This window comes from Coloeus monedula (assembly GCF_965178545.1).
Source record: "Coloeus monedula genome assembly, chromosome: 15".
NCBI classification, from domain to species: Eukaryota; Metazoa; Chordata; class Aves; order Passeriformes; family Corvidae; genus Coloeus; species Coloeus monedula.
In genome coordinates this window covers 1,617,349-1,637,476 of record NC_138795.1, presented here as the reverse complement: position 1 = coordinate 1,637,476, position 20,128 = coordinate 1,617,349, and the positions used below count along the sequence as shown (strand labels likewise).

Here is a 20,128-nt window from a genome sequence, read left to right as displayed (position 1 = left end):
TGAGGCGCCGACCCTGCAGCCATGGCAAAAGCTTGGAAGGGATGTGGAGGGGCTGGCAGCCTGGAGGCCGAGCTCACCTGCCCCATCTGCCTGGGTCTCTACCGGGAGCCGGTGTCGCTGAGCTGCGGTCACAACTTCTGCCGGCAGTGCATCAAGAACATGCTGGGGACCCAGCAGCATTCCCAGGGCCCCTACACCTGCCCCATGTGCAGGGTCCACCTGGGGCCCACCGTGGAGCTGCAGAACAACTTCCAGCTGGGCAACATCGTGGAGGCGTTTCAGGCCTCCGCTTCCAAAGGACAAGAGGACGAAGGCTCCGAGAAGGGGAAGACGAGCGTGGTTCCCTGTGAGTACTGCCTGGATGGGTTCCAGCAGGCCGTGAAAACCTGCCTGGTCTGCAATGTGTCCCTGTGCCAGGCCCACCTGAGCAAGCACAACGCCAAGGCTTCCCAGCAGGAACACATCCTGGTGGAGGTGGGAACAGGTGAGGCGGAGGAGAGGAGGTGCCCGGAGCACGGCAAGCTGCTGGAATGCTACTGCAAGGAAGAGGAGAAATGCATCTGCGTGCTCTGCTCCATCGCCGGGGCCCACAAGGGCCACGAGGTCATCACCATGAAGGAGGAACGTGACAAACAGCTGGTAAGGAGCTCTTCCCTCCCCATGGCCCCTGGCCTGGCCGCGGGGAAGGGGGAAAGCCGCAGGAAGGGCTTTCACAGGAATGGGGAAGGGTGTGGGGGCAGCCCGGCAGCAGCTCCGGGGATTTCCTCTCCGCCCCAGCAAGGGACTGATTCATGGTGCTGGAACTTGCTTTTCGTTGCCTCCTGTGTGTTGCCGGAGCAGTGTGGACAGCTAAGCAGAGGGAGAAGAGCGGAGAAAGGTGTTTGGGGCTGGCCGGGACAAGAGTGGGTCCGTCCGTCAGGGTGTGGGACGTGGCAGAGCCAGCGAGAGGCTCCGCTGTCCCACAGCAGTGAGGTGCAGCCCCGGGCCTGCGAGCCGCCCTCGCCGGGGTGCTCGTGGCTGGGATTGAGAAGTATTCCTGCAGGGATTAGAAAATCCCTTCCTCCACAGAGTCCCGGGGATGCCACTGCTACTGAGCTTCGGGTGGGGAAGGGGGTTTCCCACTCGAGTTCCTTCCCTTGGGCTCTGTCCGTGTTGTAGCGCGGTGGGGATCGGGCTGTGCTCCCGAGTAACCCGTGACAGGCTGAGGGGACACGGCCGCAAGCTGTGCCAGGGGAGGTTCCGCTTGGACATCAGGAGGAATTTCTTCCCGGAAATGTTGTTAGACATTGGAAGGAGCTGCCCAGGGAGGTGCTGCAGTGCCATGCCTGCAGGTGTCCAGGGAATGACTGGATGTGGCACTCAGTGCTCTGGGCTGGGGACAAGGTGGGGATTGGTCACAGGTTGAACTCGATGACCTTGGAGGTCTTTTCCAACCTCAGTCATTCGGGAATTCCTCCCTCTGCCCCAAATTTTGTGGAGCCAGTGTCCCAGCAGATACAAGAGACATGGGTGGGGCCTCCGTGTTCCTGCCTCTGAGTGCAGCTGCTGTCCTTGAAATGCTCCACAATCGGCTGAGGGGATAAAATGCATTTCCTATGCTCACTCACTGCCTTGCATTTGAAATGGCTGGGCTCAGTTTGGAGCCCAAGCAAAAAGCCTGCAGGAACCCAGAGCATGGGCAGGAAATGGCTCCCTCTGGACCTCAGGACAGGTCACAGCCTCCTCAGGAATTAGCAGAAGCATCCTTTGCAGTTATATGAATTGCAAACTAACTTCCTCTCCCAAGTTATATATCAAAATTGCAGGGCTGCCAAGCAGAAGTGGGATGTGTGGGACAGTGGCCATTTCACCAGCTCCACAAACTGCCAGTCTGCTTTGAAGCTGCTCCTGCTGGGAAGTTCACTGCTGTCTTTCCTTCTGCCAGGTTAAACTCTCTGACCCCATGACAGAGCTGCAGGACTCTAAAAGTGATTTAGATACTGCCCTAGAAGAGCTTCAGGAAAGCGAGAATCAGATCAAGGTTGGTATCCAGATTATGACCAATTCAGAGCATCTTTCCTTCACAGTTTCCCAGCAGTAAGTGATGGTAACTGTACCGTTAGAAGCAGAAGAATAGAAAGAGAAAAGAGTGGTTTGAGAAACTGCCAGAAGCCAAGGTTTATCGCAGCCTTCCAGCTCCTCCACAGGAGGAACCAGCTGGGGGATTCCACCCTTTATTGTGGCTGCACAGACCGGGTTGCAGGACTGGCAGCCCACAGATTGTATGTAAGAGTATGTATTTTTAAAGTTTTCTACCTGTTTAATAAAAGAAAAGCAATTTAAAGCTACGAGTGGGATTTCCAGTGTGTGCCAGTCAGTTCTCACATTTGTAGCTGAAATTCATCGGACTTTGTTACTATATCAGGATTAATTTTCAAAAGCCTCTGTTCAGTCAGATATTCTAAGCAAATGTTTGTTGTCTGCTTCCTTCTGAAGCCAGTGCAAAGGATAGACACCATATTAATTGACAGCAGAGGCACTAAACTGAAAGGTGGAGTTCCAGTGCCCCTTTTTCTTATCTCTTCATTTAGACCAATACCAAAGCAGTGACTTCTCAGCTAGAAGAGCTGTTTAAAGATATAAGGACACAGCTTGTTCAGAAAGAGAAGAAGATCCTGAGATGCATTAAGACTATTGAGGAAAACCAACTGGCAGACATTGCCAAAGCAAGGAAGAAAATGGAACAGAAGAGAGACCAGGCTGAGCAGAATCTTCAGGCTCTCCAGAAGATAAAAGAGCAACCAGATACTTTCCTCTTCCTCAAAGTAAGCAGTGGTATTCTGCTTTTCTTCATGGATCTGCCTATTTCTCAGCCAGGTGACCTTTCTGAAAATCACACTAATGATATTTTTCCTTTTTGTTTTCTCTTTTCTTTTCTTTTTTTTTGCAATCCTCCTGGTAGGAACTGAAACTGGTCACAGACAGGTATGTTCCACTTGATACCGCTTGTTTTCTTCTTTGAAAAAACACAGTGTTGATAACTGGGATCAAACCCCACTGCCTGTGCCCCTCTGTGCCACCACCCTGTGCTGCAAAGCTGCTCCCTATTCTGGCTGAGCCAGAGGGCACCACATCCACACCATGAACAGGGATGGAGAGACCCCTGCCTGCTGTTGCACTGGTGCCTTTCAGTTTTGGTTTCCTGGCTGGATTCTGATGAAAACCACTGGCTTTTCCTACCAGAAAGCTTTTTTTTATCAGAGCGGCAGCCCCTAGGGTTGTGTTTAGAAGAACGCTGTCTTGGATGCACATTGGTGACCCTCCCTCAGATGAGTTCCCAGGGAACAGCCTTTGTCAGCAGAGATAACCAGCTCCTTTCCCACCAAGGCTTTGGGTTGTGGAGAAGCTTGGTAGCTAGAAAGATTTATTATCACTTCTCTTGCAAGTGATACATTTAATTTATAACTCACTGCTTCCTGTGTGGTGCCTGGGTGTCAGGTGTCACTCAGTGCTGCAACGCCGCCCCAACAGTTCCAGATGCACGAGAGGCTTTGCAGCAGCACTGGAGGCCCCAGCTGCACCAAGGGCTGCCTCAAACATCTACCTGGAATTTGGGATGTCACCTCTGTAACTTCAACAGATTAGAGCTGAGTTCAAACTTGGATTGTAAGGATCCCTTGGAATCACCGTGTGCCTCAGGGCTGCAGCACAGGCTGTCACTCACAGCTGGGCCACAGGTCACATCCTGTCCTGTGGGACCAAGGTAATTTCCCAGAAACCTGGACCCCATTTGATCTATTTGGCATTCTTGTTCTGTCACCACTACAACAGTAAGCGCCTGCCTGCAGCAAGTCAAGGCCCCCTTCACACACGGGGATTATCAAAACACCTCCTCCTCTCTCACTGTCAGTGTGGGAAAGTTCCAGTGCAGGTTGGTAAGCAAAAGGCATTGCCAAATAACTAACAGTACGTAACAATTGGAACTCAACCTTCACAAAGGGCTGTTAACCCAGTCACTGATGTTGCCAAAGCCCTCTCCTCTTTGCACACTCTGTCCTAGTGAAGAATTCTGTTACCTTTGGATGCTGGATGGTTTTCCTTGGTGCAATGTCTCTCTGTGCCCTAGGATTGCGAGTCTGGACCTGGACACTGAGAGGGTGGACGTGGAGGAAGTGCAGCTGGATCAGAGCATGATTACCCAGTGCCAGACCCTGAGAGAGAAGTTAATGTTGCAGCTGGACTCTCTGCTGCAGGACGTGTGCGGTGAGCGGCCCCGACCCGGCCCCGCTGATGCGGTGGGAAACGGGGAGCTCAGTCCTGGCTGGGGCAGCTCCTTCCACTGGGGCGTGAGGGCTGATGTGGGGTCTTGGGAGTGCTGGGGAGGGGAGGGGCAGGGGGCAGGTTTCTGTGGGTACCAAGGAAGAGGTCCGCTCCTAAGCAGCATAAGGCCAATTTCTCCTCTGGCTGATGTGGTTTCCTGCTCCCATCAACTTCCCAAATTCTGGCCGCTCGGTCCCGCTGTCAAGAAACATCCTCTGTGTTTGCCCAGCCCCATCCCCTCCTGGTTTCCCTCTGACCATGAGATCCAGGGGGACAGTACTGAGCCCTAAACTTGAGTTCATTGCCAGCTTTGTTAACCATTCTTCTCTATTTTTTTTTTTTTTTTTTAGTTAAACTCGCCAACCAAATGGAACTGTGCAGGTAAATTGTTTTCTTTGCTTACAAAACGTTCCCTGCAAATTTCTCCAGTTGTTCATTTAAGGACTGTGTCCCCTGCACTTTCCTGCTTCAGGTTCAAGGAGACCTAAGCAGAGTGTCAAAGGCTGTCCTTCATCTCAAAAGAAGGGAGGCAGATCTATTCACATCTCTTGTTCTGCTGTTAACAAGATGTGATTTGTGTTTTACAAGGCTCTAACATTCAACACCATCTCTTTACAGTCAGACTTCAGCTACTACTGGTACCTCTTCAGCTACGAATACCAGATGTAAGTGTTCAAAATACTGTCCAGAATGTGTTAAAAATACCAGTTATTCCTCAGGACTCTGCCTTGGGGCTGTGAGTCTTGCAGAAAAGATCTCCCACCTAAAAATGGGATCAGCGTTTTGTTGCATGTATCTCCTGTCCTTGCCAGAGTGTGCAGCCTCAGGGCACAGCTCTCGGAGTCTGCACGGGCAGAAATCTCTGGGAACTCACTGGGGAAATCATTTCTTCTCAGCCTGAGGGAGACAACTGCGTTTGCTTGAGCACTCAGGAAAACTCGGAGCCTGTTCCAGGGAAACACCACGGAGGGGTTCCCAGCAACAGAGCAGGAGCTGGAGCAAACACAGTACCTGAAAGGATTCCCAGACAAATGCAAATGCTGCAGGAGATAGGAGAAGAGTGAACAGTGTTTCTCTGCAGATTGCACTAGTCCAGTGCTCAGATATGTATCTGCTGGGCACAGCAGGGCATCACTTCTACAAGCTCTTTAAATAAAGGTTATTTACAAGTTCTATGAAAGATTTTTTTAGATTGTTCTTTTAATTGCTGCAACTGAAGTTCAGTTTGCAAATGATTTTCTTCTTAATTTGTAAATTCAGAAGAAAATCTTTGTTTCTTCACCGCTTTTTAACTTCTGGAGCAAATCTAGAGGTACATTTTTTAATCAGTGTGTATGTCCATTTATTTGTCTTGTGAGCTCAGTCAGTGGCTGTGCTCTATACAGAACCAGTCAGTCACTCAAAACAGGTCAGGGAAAAGAAATACTTTTTTCTGAGACAAGGCAAAGCTCTACTTGGAAGCAACTTGTCAAATATATTTTATTGCTATGCTGATGATGTTCTTTTATTTTACAGTACCTGAAAATGATCCGTTGGAATTGCTCCGCCAGACCATAAGGAAACAGCAGCACCTGCTCAATCAGAAGTGCAAAAAGTAATTTCTCATCTCCCATAAGCCCAGACGTAAGGGAGAGGTGAAAAACAGATGTCAGAAATGAGATGGAAAGAAAAACTTAAATACTAACCAAAATTACCTCTAATACTGACAACCTGCCAAGTGTTTTGACCTCCCCTCCTATCTTGCATTCAAATCAATTCTGTAACATATGAAAATTGTTCTTAAAAGTGCAAAGAATTAACATGAACATAATACAATCTCCCAACTGCTGCTGCCTTGCAAGCTGTGGACTGTATCATCTCATGGGTCTAATTGTGCTTTTGCACTGTGATTTGTGCTGACTCTGTTGTCACTATGTGGCTGGATAACCAAATACAGGGCTTTAGCTACTCATAACCATGGCTGCAGGATTTCATACCATCACCAGGAATCAGCTGTGGAGAGCACTGTTTGTGGGTAGACTGGCAGGAAATCAAGGCTAAAGTTCTCTGTGCTTTTACAGGACTTGTGGCTACAGCTCTGTTCTGTCACTCGTGATAATCAACATGTACCTGGCTTCAGGGATTGAAAATAAACTCAGAAATCCATCTCAGATTTAGAGTAACAGCTCTCCTCTTGGTTTCAATGGGCTCTCCAAGCTGTGCTGTGTGCTCAGCCCTGGCTCTGCTGCACCCATCAGTTGTCAGCCTAACAGAAAGAGCATGGCCAAATTTTGGGAGCTCAGTGGTTGCTCCAGGGGACCTTGCAAATATTCCTTCCTCCTCGAAGGCAGCAAGGCACAAAGGGCAGCTGCTCTCAGCCCCTCAGCTGAGGCAAAAGAAATGAGCCTGTCCTTCAGCACTTTCTTGACCTGGGCTTCTCTCTGGCTGCCAGCTGAAGGAGCTGGGAGCAGCCAGTGCAGGTCAGTGCTGCTGCTGCTGCTGCAGAGTTCCTGCAGTGCTGCAAATCCCTGCAGACAGCAACCCTCACTCAAACGTGGGATTTGTAATCCTGCTGCAGCCTCACAAAGCTTTTGGATGAAAATGGGTGTCTAGGAAGGTGGGATTTCTGAGTTAGATGCTAAACTGGTGGTGTAGTTTAATTCCCCCATACATTTGCTTGTTTGCAAAGAGACTGCTGGGAATCTGAGACTTGTTTTAATGTTCTGTGCCTTAGCCTTGAGGAAGCAAGGAGCTGAAGGACTGGAGGAAAGCAGCGTAAGGAAACAAGCAGAGTCCAGCAATTATTTAACTAAGCCTTCTAACACACATCAGCACTCTGGAAATTTTACCACCTAATCACTTTTTGACTCTAGGTGACAATGTTGGACCGTGACACACACTGAGAGCAGCAGTTCTGCACAGATGTTTGTGGAGAACACTCTTTCTTGATAGCAATGTAATTGTGACATGCACAGTCCTGAGATATGGACAGAGCTTAATTCTTTTTGGCATCTTTATGGCTTAATTATTTTGAGTATATACGAACTCTGCTTCATTGCATCTTTCTTTTTCTAATTACACCCTCCCCCCTCCAACCACTCAATTTTTACGTGGCATTTGTCTCATCCTTCATGGAAGCCTTTAGAGTAAAGCAGCTCATTATAACTTTTTTTGGTTTTGCCAAGCACAGAATGATGTGACTGAGTTCAGTTAAATGCATTTCAAGCATTAGGATGGGCCTCTTTCTGTTACTTAGTCTGATGGGCTTTCTGAGTAAATCAAACCTGCCACAAGTAGACCTCTGTGTGTCTGTGACATTAATTAGGGCCTTCCAAGCCCAGCAGGTCAGGATGAGGAGGAAGGTTTGGCCCAGCTCTGATAGAACTCACAGATGGGAACCAGGCAGTTCCATCTTCTCCATCTCCAAACCTAATGGAAGGCCTGAATCTCAGTGCACTGCCAGTTGTAGAGGGAGGGAAGGGCAAGGAGAGAAAATAATTCATTTTTAGCCACTTTCAGCATAACCCAGCCATCCTCCCACAGAGCTGTACCAGCTGGAGCAGGGCACGGGGCAGGGAGGTGCCCAGGGAGGGTGGGACTGAGGGCAGGAGGCTCCTGACACAAGGCTGGGAGCCAGATGGCACAAAGCTGAGAGCCAGGGGAAATCACAGGCTGCCTTTATCTGTTAGTGATAACACAGAGCTGGGAACCTGGGAAAGACTGGGAAGAGCCAGGGAGAGCCACTGCCTGTGGGGTTCATGGACAGAGGGCTGATAACACCATCACAGGCAGCCCACAGAGCAATGTGCCAGGTGGCAGCAGGGCACGGCGAGGCAGGACAGGAGCTGCTGGGCAAAAGGCAAGGAGGGAGGGCTCCCAGGGCTGCCCAGGAGTACCTGCTCGGTGGAACAAAGCATTTTCCAGGATTATTTTGCAGTCTGACAAACTGGTCTGTGGAGATTTGATATTCCAGAGATGATGTGGTGATCTGGAGAAGCAGCAGGTTTGCCAGGCAGGCTCAGTGGGATGGGCAGATGGCACACACTGGCACTTGTGTGTCAGCAAACCCCAGCTCCTTGGCAGGAGATTCTGGAGCATGAGGAGCCCAGAGGCACATTTCTCCCAGGCCAAAGGTTGCCTCATCACAGAGATATATTAACCATAAAGCTTAATATACCTCGAGAAGAGGAAAGCAGTTGAAAGTGAAATGATTTAATTATCTTAAATAATTGCTTGGATTTTTTCCACCCATTTTTTAGAAAACCAGTCTAAAAATAATAAGAAAAAAAGCCTAGTTTTTTTAGGACCAGAAAAAAAAAATGCTCGGGATTTTTTTCTTTTAATATCATGTTCCAAGAAGATATTATTTCCCTGTTTCTTCCATAAAGACATGATGTATTGGATGATCCGAGTTTTCCCCAGCCTGTGCTTCTAGAACAAGAATGAAAATGCTGGAGCACCTGTTGCTTGGGTTTGTGATTTCTTATTAGGATTCTGTAGAGTCCCCCCACAAAAGGCTTTGAATGCTTTTGTCATAGATGTCACTCCTCCCCAGGATTTGCTCTGGTTGTCTTGGAGGCACCATATACTTCAAACTCAATTAAAACTCCTGTGGAAGTCCCTAAAGGGATTGGGAAGTCACACTCACTGATGCTTTTAACAATGGACAGTCAGGGGAGAGGGAGGGAGCTCTTCTATTTCCTTTGCAATTGCCTGTTTTGTTACCATGACATCTAATAAACCCTCATGGAGAAGGGAAATGTGTTCTATGGAAATATTCAATATTTCTACAGTAAGATTTACAGAATTTGCTTAACAGTGAAAGACAAGAGAATGAATTCTGCAGGATGGAAGTTGGCTTTGTTTGCTCCGGCTGTGTGTTAATGGGGGTTTTTGACGGTTCAGGGTTCCACCTGAAATGCAAATGTTGGGCAATGTTTGACTTCAGATGGAATGTCTGCTTTTCTGTGCAAGCGGGGAAGGGAAGGCAGACGAGGCTGGGCATGGCCCCTCCGGCCTTGAACCTCCAGCCCAGAGACAAGAGCAGAGCACTGAACAGAAACCTGGGATTTTTAATCCACGTTGTCAAAGATCCTTCATCCTTCCCAGCTGGAAGTACCGCCCAGACAGACCCGGACCCTGGAGCAAAGAACACTGAGGGACTTTCAAGGATTTTTAATGAATCCCAGTGGTACCCCAGAGCAAAAAAGGGCCAGAAATTGTTACGGTTCCCCACCTGCACAAAGTTTAATCTCACTTCACCGCAGATTATCAACCCTATACTTTCAATTTAAAAGGGTTCAGTGCCAAGTAAAGGACCAGGAGCGGTCCCGCGGAATCATTCGGAAGTGACCCAGGACGGGGGGTGGAAGGGGCGCGGCTCTGCCCGGCCCTCCCTGCCCGGAGCGGGGCGGTGCTGCCGGGGCCCGCCGCGGGCAGGCGGTCCCTCCGTCTGTCCGTCTGTCCGTCTGTCCGTCTGTCTGTCTGTCCGTCGGTCGGTCCCAGCTGCCCCAGGTGCCCGGGGAGCCGCGGGCGGTGAGTGCCGAGGGAAGGGGGCGGGCAGGGGCTCGGGGGGCAGCGGGGTCCGGCTCGGAGCCTCCTCGGCTGCCGCTCGCACCCCCGGGCGCGGCTCGCAGGAGCCCGCAGGAGAAGAGGAGAATGTGCATGGAAGCCGTAAGGAGGCTGGGTAGGAAGGCAGTGGGACCCCGAGGGTGAAAGTGAACGTTAAAAGTTAGCGTTAGAGCTAAATTATTGCTCTGACTTCCCTTTGGCTCTCCCGGGAGTGTAAGTGTTGGTTTGGCTTCCAAAGCGCTCAGCAAAACCGCGCAGCTGCAGGAGGTACACAGCGTGTGGAGTTCTTCTTGCAGGTTTTTATTAATTTTATTTATTTTTATTAATTAAAACACAACAACCAAGGCAGTTGCATTGTCCGGAGCAATGCCGGTGGGTTTCCATCGGGATCGGAGGGTCTCTCCCAGCCCTGCGGATGCAGCCCGGGCCGGGGTGGGCAGTGTGGGATGCCCTGGGCTGAGCTGGCAGCTGCTGCCCGAGGAAATTCCTTTGGGCAGCTCTTTCTCAGCCCATCCCCACTGCCCAACACAGCTCCTCAGTGCTCCACCTTTCCCTGCTATCAGAAAGGGTGGGAGAGGGGCCCGAACGCAGGAATAACTTGCTGAAAGGACCTCTTGGCAAACTCTCCGTAAGAAATCCGGGTGGGAGGGAACCTGCTGGAGGGATCTGCTTCAGCCAGGGCAGGGCAGAGCAGCCAACACACTCAGCTGCCCTTGGGAGGTGACACAACTTCCATGGAATATCTGGCTGCCAGCAGGGAGCCGATTCCATGGGATCTTCCCCAAAAGTGCTGCTGCTCGGGAGAAGTGACATTTGGAGTAGGAGGAGATCACACAAGCGAGGTTTTATTGTCTGGCTTTGCGGGTTTTCCCTCATGAGCAGATGGCTGCTGGTTACTGTGCCGAAAATGAGGCAGCTCTGTCCCCAGATGGGTTCCTTAAACGTGGTTTTCATTATTCACATTATTTTCAGTCTTTTGTGGAAGCAAATGTTTGTGGCTTGAATGTTTTGTTGGAGGATATGAAGGATTTTGTCAAATTCCAAGGTGCAGGCGGTGTTGTTCCAGTGCTTATCTGGGTGTTATCACGGTAATATTGAATTTCCTTGTTGCTCCACAACAATAAAGACATTATTTGAAAAAGGCTGTTGTCCAGCAAGGGAAAGGTCAAAGATATAGTTGTCAAAATGCTGTGATATACTTTCCTTTTATATTCTTCGTGGGGCCATTTTCTAAGGGCCCAGCTCTGGTTCAGTTTGTGTGGAACTTGGATTTCTGATTCACCTGCTTCTCCTTTACAGTTCTCCAGAAATTGTTCATGTCTTTTTAGATCATGGATTTAGTTTTTAGTGCATGTAAGTTCTCCTGTCTAGCAAAGGGTACATGAGGGTGGGGGGTGATCACATGGAGTGACAATTTAAATGTAGAAAAATAAGGAAAACTGAGATGGGTCTTACAGAAAGAATACTTTTGATTTAGTTTCTACTCTGAAATACTCACATCCAAAGTTTCAACTTGTTGTTTCAGCAGGTGAGTGAGCTTCACAATCCGTTTTTCTCTTATTCTCAAGGTGGCTCTGATCTGCCACGGAGGAATGAAGTCCAAGCCAGCCCTGGGCTGCAGGGAGTGCTCCCCCAAAAACAGACGCCAGGCAGATGCTGCCACATCATGGGATCAGAGAGAAAGGCCCAGATGGACTCCAGAAATAGTCTGGAGGTCTGATGACTTTTACAGACTGCAGGACCTCCCCATATCTTTATTTTATGGCAGTCGGTTGATAACAGATACTGGAAATTTCCTCAGCTCTGTCTTGTAGTTTTTTTATCTGAAGCGAAGTTTGTGGCAAGGAGACACGCCTGAAAGGCCAAAAGGAGTGATAAAAGTGAATTCTAGGTTGTGTGTAAATAGCAGCTGTCAGAATAAAAACCACAGCAGCTCCTTTTCCAAGCTAAATGTACAGACGGTCCTTCAGTATCCAAGCCATGAACCAAAGGGGCTTTTCCCAGGGTTGGTTTGGGGTTTTTTTTATGTTGAAGAACAAAATCCAGTTTTATTAGACAAGCCTGGGCTAACGGTTACAAAATTAATACAGGGCAGCATTTTGAGGCAGAAAAGGGTGAAATGAGTGTTGGAAGTTGTGTCATTTCCTACCATCCTGACATGGCAAGGGGCAGGAACTGTGTGGTGAAAGGTCCTTTTCATGCCATGGAGAGAAAGCTGTCATGCAAGTCAGCACAAAGACCCAGTATGTGCTTGGAGTTCTGGAGCCAAAAAGGTTTTTACTTAGAACATTTCCCTACTGTCTGGACACAACTGAAACCCATGCACCCCCTCCCATGCAGATGTTTTACAGCAGCAGTCAGCTGAGCTGTCTGGGGTTTGTCTTGGCACATTTAAGAAAATTCCCAGGTTTGAGGGAGCTGCCTGCAAGTCCTGGATGAGGGACAGAGGGAATCAGAAGGATTTTCCCTACTGAAATTTTCACTAAAATCTCAGAGAACAAACTCATTGCTACACATCAAAAGTAGTCTGGGTCGATTTTTTTCCCCTCAGCTTTCACAGCATTGATTTGCTGAGCTTTGGGTGGGTGAGAAGCCTTTTGATTTGTAACTCTGTGCTGGTAAAATGAGTAAAAGTTCGTGAGCAAATACAGCTCTAAAAGGTGCTTTTGCAAAATTAGAGCTGACACAGGCTTTTGTAACAGTCACTTGGTTCTCACTGTGTATTTCGGAGGGGTTGTGAGGGCTGTAAATTGTCCCTGAGCACACTTTGTAGTCCTGTACAGGTGGGTGAGATTGGAAACCTGGAAGGGAGAAATGGGGGCCTCCTCCAAGTGGGATCACTGGATCATCTTGGGGTTACCACTTCTTGCAGTGCAGTTTCTTCCTTTAAAGATCCTAATTCTTCATGTGGCTCTTCTGAGCCCATAATTGTTCTAAAGCACATTAAAGAAACTGAGTTGGAAAGGATTAGCCAAGGGAAGCTCATCGTTACCAGGTGTCTGCCCTGGCATGTAACAGAGCACAAGCTCTGTGGTTGTGATAGGTCATGATTCAGGAGGAATTTCCCCAGGGAAAGGGTGCTCAGGCCTTGGCAGGGGCTGCCCAGGGAGGTTTGGAGTGCCCATCCCTGGAGGTGCCCAAGGAAGGGCTGGAGGTGGCACTCAGAGCTCCGGGCTGGGGACAAGGTGGGGATGGGGCACAGCTTGGACCCGATGGTCCTGAAGGGCTTTTCCAGCCTCAGGGATCCTGGGATATTACAGCAGGGAGGGATACAGTCCCTGTCACACAGAAAACCCATCCCTGCTGATCCATCAGGCTGTCCGTGGTTTGGGGTCTGCATTTGAAACCCTCTTTTCAGTACCAGTTCAGTTCAGGCTGGCAAAGAGTGGCTGGGTTTGGTTATTTGGGAGGGTGCAGGAGCTCACCCACCAAAGAGACGCTCCCTGTCTAGGTCTGGGGTGAATGGAAACACCTTTGGGAGTCCCAGCATGGAGCAGGAGATAAAATAGAAACTCCTCACCTGGTATTTTCTGTCAGCATCTGCTGGGTGTTGATAGGTCTGCAGCTCCAGGGACACCACGGTGTGAGGTGGGACAGTTGGATTCATTGGGTGGAATTACTTTCTGATTGGTTATAGAAGTCTCTGAAGAAGCCATTCTGAATATTAAGTTCTGTAGTTGCTTCAGCTCTTGTGGGTTCCTTCAGCTCAGGCTGTCCTAAGACAGTAGGTACCACACAAAGTCACTTGTCTCACTTCTCTCTCCCGTGTTTTTGGGAGACTCTGAAGGGGTGGTAGCAGTGAGTGTTTTAATTAGGAAATACTTCTTTACCAAGAGGGTTGTCCAGCCCTGGCACAGCTGCCCAGGGAAGTGCTGAAGTCCCCATCCCTGGAGGGATTTAAAACTTGGAGATGTGGCACTTGGGGACATGGTGGCCTTGGCACTGCTGGGAACGGTTGGACTCGATGATCTCAGAGGGATTTTCCAACCTGAATGACTCCAGAGCTCTGTGATGTTGTAGCTGCTTGTGAAATGGTGATTAAGTGAACACATTCTGAGGCAAACTCAAGTGGCATCCTGAGCACCGCCAGTTCCAGTAGCAATTTATTAATTGGTACAGTTAATTCAGGTCAATTGGACAATTACTTGGGCAGTTAATTCAGTGGTGAGCATTCCATGGACAGAAATCTGGCTGATGTTTGCACTGCATGGAAAAGACGTGAGCAGCACATAAAATCCATGTTGTCACTGGCACTCTGGGACTGCAGTGCCAGAAAGGGAAGCCTGGCAGTGACACTTCTCAGGGTTCTCTTGCTGGGTCTCACCCCAGACCAGTGAGTTTCTGGCTGAAACAGCCTCACTGTGCTGGTAGTAGCAGCTGTTGGGGCTGAAGGAGTTTTCTGGAGGATTCTGGATGTTTTCTGAAAGTGGAAGTGCTGGCAGTCACTTGGTATGCTCAAGTTCCATTAGGGTTTGTCTCATCAAGACTTTGCTCCTTCCCAGTCAGGCAATATGTTCCCAGTGTTAAATTATTGGTATAATCACCCTGCTTTACTGTCTGTGGGCAGCTTGGACTAGAGCACGAGTTCCAGTAGAAGTGTCCCACCTACCTTTCCTTATGCCCATCAGTGTGTTTTCCACTTGCATACATTGTTTTGATCAGGCGCAATTTCCTTGTAAAACCAGCTTTTCAAAGTGTGAGATGCATTTTTTTGCAGTGTGTCATTGGCTGTAAAAAAGCCACTTCGTAGGTAACAAACCTTTGCGGTATTTGGCAGGTGCAATCGCGGCATTAGAAAAAGAATAACCCCCAAGAGATGTAAACTGAGCTGCGCTTGGCTGGAAATGTCCCACTGGAATGGCTGCTGCACTACAATAAACCCTCTGTCTGGCTTTGCAAGGTGGAGCAGGCTGCAGGCAGAGATTTTCTCAGGGAAGCCTCCCAGGAAGGCAGGGCTGCTGCGTTCCTTTCCACTTGCCAACGCTGCCAGCAGCAGGTGTATGCCACAGGGCATCAGCTTCCCTCCTGGGAAAGGTCATTCCTTGCTTGACAGGGATACAGAGGGGAGGCTCGTTCCCAGTTTGCCTGGAAATTGCTTTATCTCTGCTGAACTGAGACTTTCAGCCCTTGCTTTTCATAAATGCTGTGTTCAAGTCTCACGCTGTCCATTCATTTTTGGTTTAATGGTATTTCTTTGTGTTTTTAGTGAGTCCTTGTGATGGCAGTAATGACAGAGACCAGCAACATCCACACAGTGACAGAAGGGCCAGAAGGAGATGATGCCAAGTGCGGTTTCCGTCACAGGATGTTCCTGGAACCCCAAGAGGAGAAGAAGAGCATGAAGGCTCTGCTGCTTAAGCAAGCAAAGAAAACTTGCAGCTGTACCCCAGCCAAAATTAAAGATTGTGTTTTGGGGTTTTTCCCCATCTTACAGTGGCTCCCTAAATACAAACTCGGGGAGTATCTCCTGGGGGATATAATGTCTGGTGTGATCGTGGGGGTCCTGCTGGTCCCACAGTCCATTGCCTACTCTCTCTTGGCTGGGCTGGAGCCCATTTATGGCCTTTACACGTCCTTTTTCGCCTGCATCATTTACTGCATCTTTGGCACCTCCCGCCACATCTCCGTCGGCATCTTCGGGGTGGTTTGCCTGATGGTGGGGCAGGTGGTGGATCGGGAAGTGGAGAGAGCTGGCTATGACCTGGAACCAGCTGTGCTCAGTGCCCTGCCAGGCCCGGGAGGGGATGGGAACAGCACCGGCAACGGGACGGCACCGCAGCCGCTCTGTGACAAAAGCTGCTACGCCATGGCCGTGGCTGCCACCATGACCTTCATCTCTGGAGTTTACCAGGTGAGGGGGGATGGACAGACAGCTGTGGTGTGCAAATAGTTGTAATTCTTCTGTGGGGGGACTGTCCCTGTCCTGCTGGGCTTGCACATGTCCTCAGTCTGCACCTCAGGGCACTGTGGGGCAGGAAACTCCTCTGGGTGCTCTCCCTATTTTTTAACAGCTTTTCCTGCCTGCGTTGCTTCTCTCTTGGGGACTGTAAGGACTTGCACATCCACCTCCAGCTCTCGAGGTCTGCTCACCACCTTCCTCACTGTGGTCTGAAGCTCTGTCTATTTTTTTTGCACTAGACCCCATTTCATTGGGCCAAAATGCGGCGCCTCAGCTCCTAATTCCAGTCTTTAATCATTTGCCTTTAACAAAGAAAAATTTAGACAGTAAAAGTATCCCCAGTTTCTTTTTATTCATAACTGTACTTTTAAAATTTGCTGTTGGCCCATTTCAAGCCAAAACAATGCCATTGTATGGGAAGGATACTACTGAGAGGATAAAATACATTTTATATATCTCTGCATATTCTCTAGAAGTCACTGCCTGCCTAAATTAAAGCAGGTATCCATGTTTTAGAGTGTCATGCATTAACCAGAGTGGGATGATTTTTAGCAGTACTGCAGAGCTGTGGTATTTGAGTTTGTGAGTTCACATTCATTTGTTCTCATCTGTCCAGGGTGACAACCCTGGACAAAATTTATAGGAGGAAAAAAAAAACATGTTTGTGATACTTCAAAACACGGGTTTCAGACACAGGCTGGAACTTTTTGTACTGCAAGTTCATGTTGAGTTATTTCCGAAATATTCTGGGCCTCCCAAGGTACCGTGGGTTTTGAGTTTCATCCCTGTGGGATGGATGCAGTTTTGGAGTTGTGAATTGCACTTCATATTCCTTGCAAGTACAAATACTTAATTAAGTTTCTTTGTATGAAGAAATCAATTTATCTTCAGTCCCTCTGAATATTAGGCATATTCTTTACAGGCCGACACCCTCAAACTTATTTTTTTCGATCAGAATCACATGTTCTTTGTATCACAAACTTTACCATAAAATCCTAAAAAGCAAATCTTCCCACACCAGTTAATACAACCTAACGAGGTAAGCTAATTATTATTAATGTTTTACACTTAGAACAACCTTGAATTAATTACCAAGGCTGTGAGGGAGCCTTTTGTAGAGCTCTGGGCTGATTTCAGCCAGTCCAGGTCCTAAACCTTCCCTCTCTTCAGTAATACTTTGAGATTCTCATGGAGTTCCCAGTTCTCTCTGTTCATATGATCTGCAGCCCAGGAGTTTGCAGCTCACAGACTGAGTCAGAGGCACCAAACTCTGCCGTGCAGAGGACAGTTGGTACATCCAAGCTGTGGGTTTATTGCAGGTTCTGAACTCCAGTGTAAGGCAGACAAAGGCCACCAGAAACGTTTTAGATACCTGCAAAGTTCACAGAGTTTATAGGAACTGAGAGAGAAATGGCAAAAGCAGACAGTATTTCAAATGTGGGTTTTGGGGTTTTTCCCCCCCCCCCCCCGGTTTTCTTCTTTTCTTTTTTCCTCACCAGGGTAATTAGCAGAGCAAACAATAAACGTTTGTTCAGGGGATTAAGACCCCCAAAAAGCCTGATTTGAATACTGGAGACTTTTCTCCATGCTCAGACCATGCCTTGTCCTCCAGGGCCATGCACAATGTTGGGGTTTTTATTCCAGCTGACAAAACCTGTGGGATTTGTGTCCTGACATGCTGTGTGTGGTTGATTCCTTCCAGGTGGCCATGGGTTTATTCCAAGTGGGCTTTGTCTCCGTGTACCTCTCGGATTCGCTGCTCAGTGGATTTGTCACAGGGGCCTCTTTCACTGTCCTGACCTCACAAGTCAAGTACCTGCTGGGCCTGGACATTCCTCGGAGCGGGGGCATCGGCTCCTTCATCACCACCTGGATAAACATCTTCAGAAACATCCACAGGACCAACATCTGTGACCTCATCACCAGCTCCTTGTGCTTCCTGGTGCTCATCCCAACCAAAGAGCTCAACGAGCGCTTCAAATCCAAGCTCAAGGCTCCAATTCCAGTGGAACTCTTCGTGGTTGTGGCAGCCACTCTGGCGTCTCACTTTGGGAAGCTGAGGGAGACTTACGGCTCCAGCGTTTCCGGGCACATCCCAACGGGGTTTCTGCCGCCGCGCCCTCCAGACTGGGCCCTGATTCCCAACGTGGCGTTGGATGCCATCCCCATTGCCATTATTGGCTTTGCCATCACCGTGTCCCTGTCGGAGATGTTTGCCAAGAAGCACGGATACTCCGTGAGGGCCAACCAGGAGATGTACGCCATTGGCTTCTGCAACATCATCCCCTCCTTCTTCCACTGCTTCACAACCAGCGCAGCTCTTGCCAAGACCCTGGTCAAGGAGTCCACAGGCTGTAGGACCCAAGTGTCCGGCATTGTGACCAGTTTGGTGATCCTCTTAGTCCTCCTTGTGATCGCACCTTTGTTCTACTCCCTGCAGAAATGCGTCCTCGCCGTCATAACCATCGTCAACCTCCGCGGAGCCCTGCGGAAGTTCAGGGACCTGCCCAAAATGTGGCACCTGAGCAGGGTGGACACGGTGATCTGGGGGGTCACCATGGCAGCCACGGCGCTCATCAGCACCGAGATCGGGCTCCTGGTGGGGGTTTGCTTCTCCATGCTCTGCGTGATCTTCCGCACCCAGCGGCCGGAGGCGCCGCTGCTGGGCTGGGTGGCTGAGTCAGAGACCTACGAGTCCCTCTCTGCCTACAAGAACCTGCAAACCAAGCCCGGGGTCGTGGTGTTTCGCTTTGAAGCCCCCCTCTACTACATCAACAAGGAGTGCTTCAAATCCACCCTCTACAAGCAAACCGGGGTCAACCCTGTGGGGGTGAAGGCAGCCGAGAAGAAAGCAGCGAAAAGAATGCTCAGGGAGAAGGAGGCGGGGTCTGGGGACAACCAGAGCAGCGTCCCCGTGGATTTTGGGTCGGGACCTGTGGGGTTTCACACCATAGTGATCGACTGCTGTGCAGTGCAGTTCCTGGACACGGCCGGGATCCGCACGCTCAAGGAGGTCTGCAAGGACTACGAGGACATCGGTGTCCACGTGCTGCTGGCCCAGTGCAACCCTTCCGTCAGGAGCTCCCTGCTCCGAGGGGAGTTCTTCAAGGAGGGGGAGGACCACCTGCTCTTCCACAGCGTGCACCAGGCCGTGGACTTTGCCCTGGGCACGCAGGGGCACGGTGCTTCTAAGAACTAACTTGGGAAGATAAGAGCTGGAAAAAATGCTGGGAAAATGTGTGTGTGTGTGTCTATGCAATCTGTGTGCTCAGTGATACCTGTGTGCTCAGATTGCAGGGCAGGCTGGTGTCAGCACACTGGTACTGGCCATTCTCTCTGGATTTTCCTGCCAGGTGTAGTGATTCCATAGGAGGTACTGAATGAAGGCAGTTCTCAATCTGATTGTGGCCAGTCTGTGGATCTGAGTTTTCACAGGGTCGTTCATCTCATGTCTCCTCTCTGGAACTTTCTGTGTCTCAGTTCTGCTCTTAAATTGTGATCAGGTCTTTTTTGCAACCCTGTCCTGGTGGATGGGGTGGGATTTTGGAGTATTCTGGACATCCTGTCTGGCTGAAGAATGAGGCAACTCATTTCTCACCCCTCATTCTGGTGTTGCCTTTCCATCACCACACCCTTGTGTTTGCCAAGGAATGGCTGCCAGGGACTGTTTGCTCTGGTCTTTACTGGGCAGTGTTTGGTTTTGCAACCTCCCTGAACCTGAGACAGGTAGAGAAATCAAATCTAAACATGCAGGAAGATACCTTAATGAGTATCTTCTAACCAAGCACCTCTCACCTCCAGAGGTTTTGGCACTGCCTCTTAATTCAGCCAGGCCACAAGGGCATGGTCATCTCATTTCTCCTCAGGCCTTTACCGCCCTGTGCCCATGGAAATGTTGCGTCTCCAGCTTGATTTTAATGATTTCTTTTTTTTCCAGAGATGACTCTCTAGAAGTCTGATTCATGCTTATGGGCAGTCAGTTGTTTTCCTAATATTTAGGAGCTCTTTAGAATTGTGAACATTAGATATGGAAAATATCTAGTTCTTTAATTTTAACCAAAAAAAGTCCCTTCTAGGCAGTTTCTTATGCCAGGCAGATGGAATCACAGGCACCAAAGTGAAAAGGGACAAACAGATTATTCAACATCTGCCCAGATGTGTCCATGTCACACAGACTTTGTGCATGAATGCAGGATTTATTGGCTATAAACCCTTTGCTCTGTCCTGGACTTTATACAATGGGAGTGCACAGACCAATTGGAAAAGGAGCCAGGAAAATTCCTTGCCGAACTTTATTTCACCAAGTCAGTGTAAATAGAACTTTTTACTTCGATTTTAAATTATGTGGAAGTGAAGAGTGCCTGTTCTTCATGCTGAAAT

General features: G+C 49.2%; 2 protein-coding genes across 2 annotated transcripts; both read left to right on the top strand.

Moving 5' to 3' along the window:
* Positions 1–21: 21 nt before the first annotated feature.
* On the top strand, positions 22–6,482 carry LOC309578656 (E3 ubiquitin/ISG15 ligase TRIM25-like; the record flags this gene model as incomplete). The annotated part of the gene is made up of 8 exons (XM_082291420.1): positions 22–639; positions 1,925–2,020; positions 2,571–2,804; positions 2,942–2,964; positions 4,106–4,242; positions 4,650–4,680; positions 4,918–4,964; positions 5,815–6,482. The coding sequence occupies 8 exons, from the start codon at positions 22–24 to the stop codon at positions 5,895–5,897; spliced, it is 1,269 nt and encodes a 422-aa protein (XP_082147546.1). The 3' UTR covers positions 5,898–6,482.
* A 3,273-nt stretch (positions 6,483–9,755) lies between these two features.
* LOC309578603 (sulfate transporter-like) lies at positions 9,756–18,947 on the top strand (the record flags this gene model as incomplete). Its single annotated transcript, XM_082291349.1, has 3 exons — positions 9,756–9,813; positions 15,056–15,700; positions 17,451–18,947. The coding sequence occupies exons 2-3, from the start codon at positions 15,068–15,070 to the stop codon at positions 18,945–18,947; spliced, it is 2,130 nt and encodes a 709-aa protein (XP_082147475.1). The 5' UTR covers positions 9,756–9,813; positions 15,056–15,067.
* Positions 18,948–20,128: the final 1,181 nt, after the last annotated feature.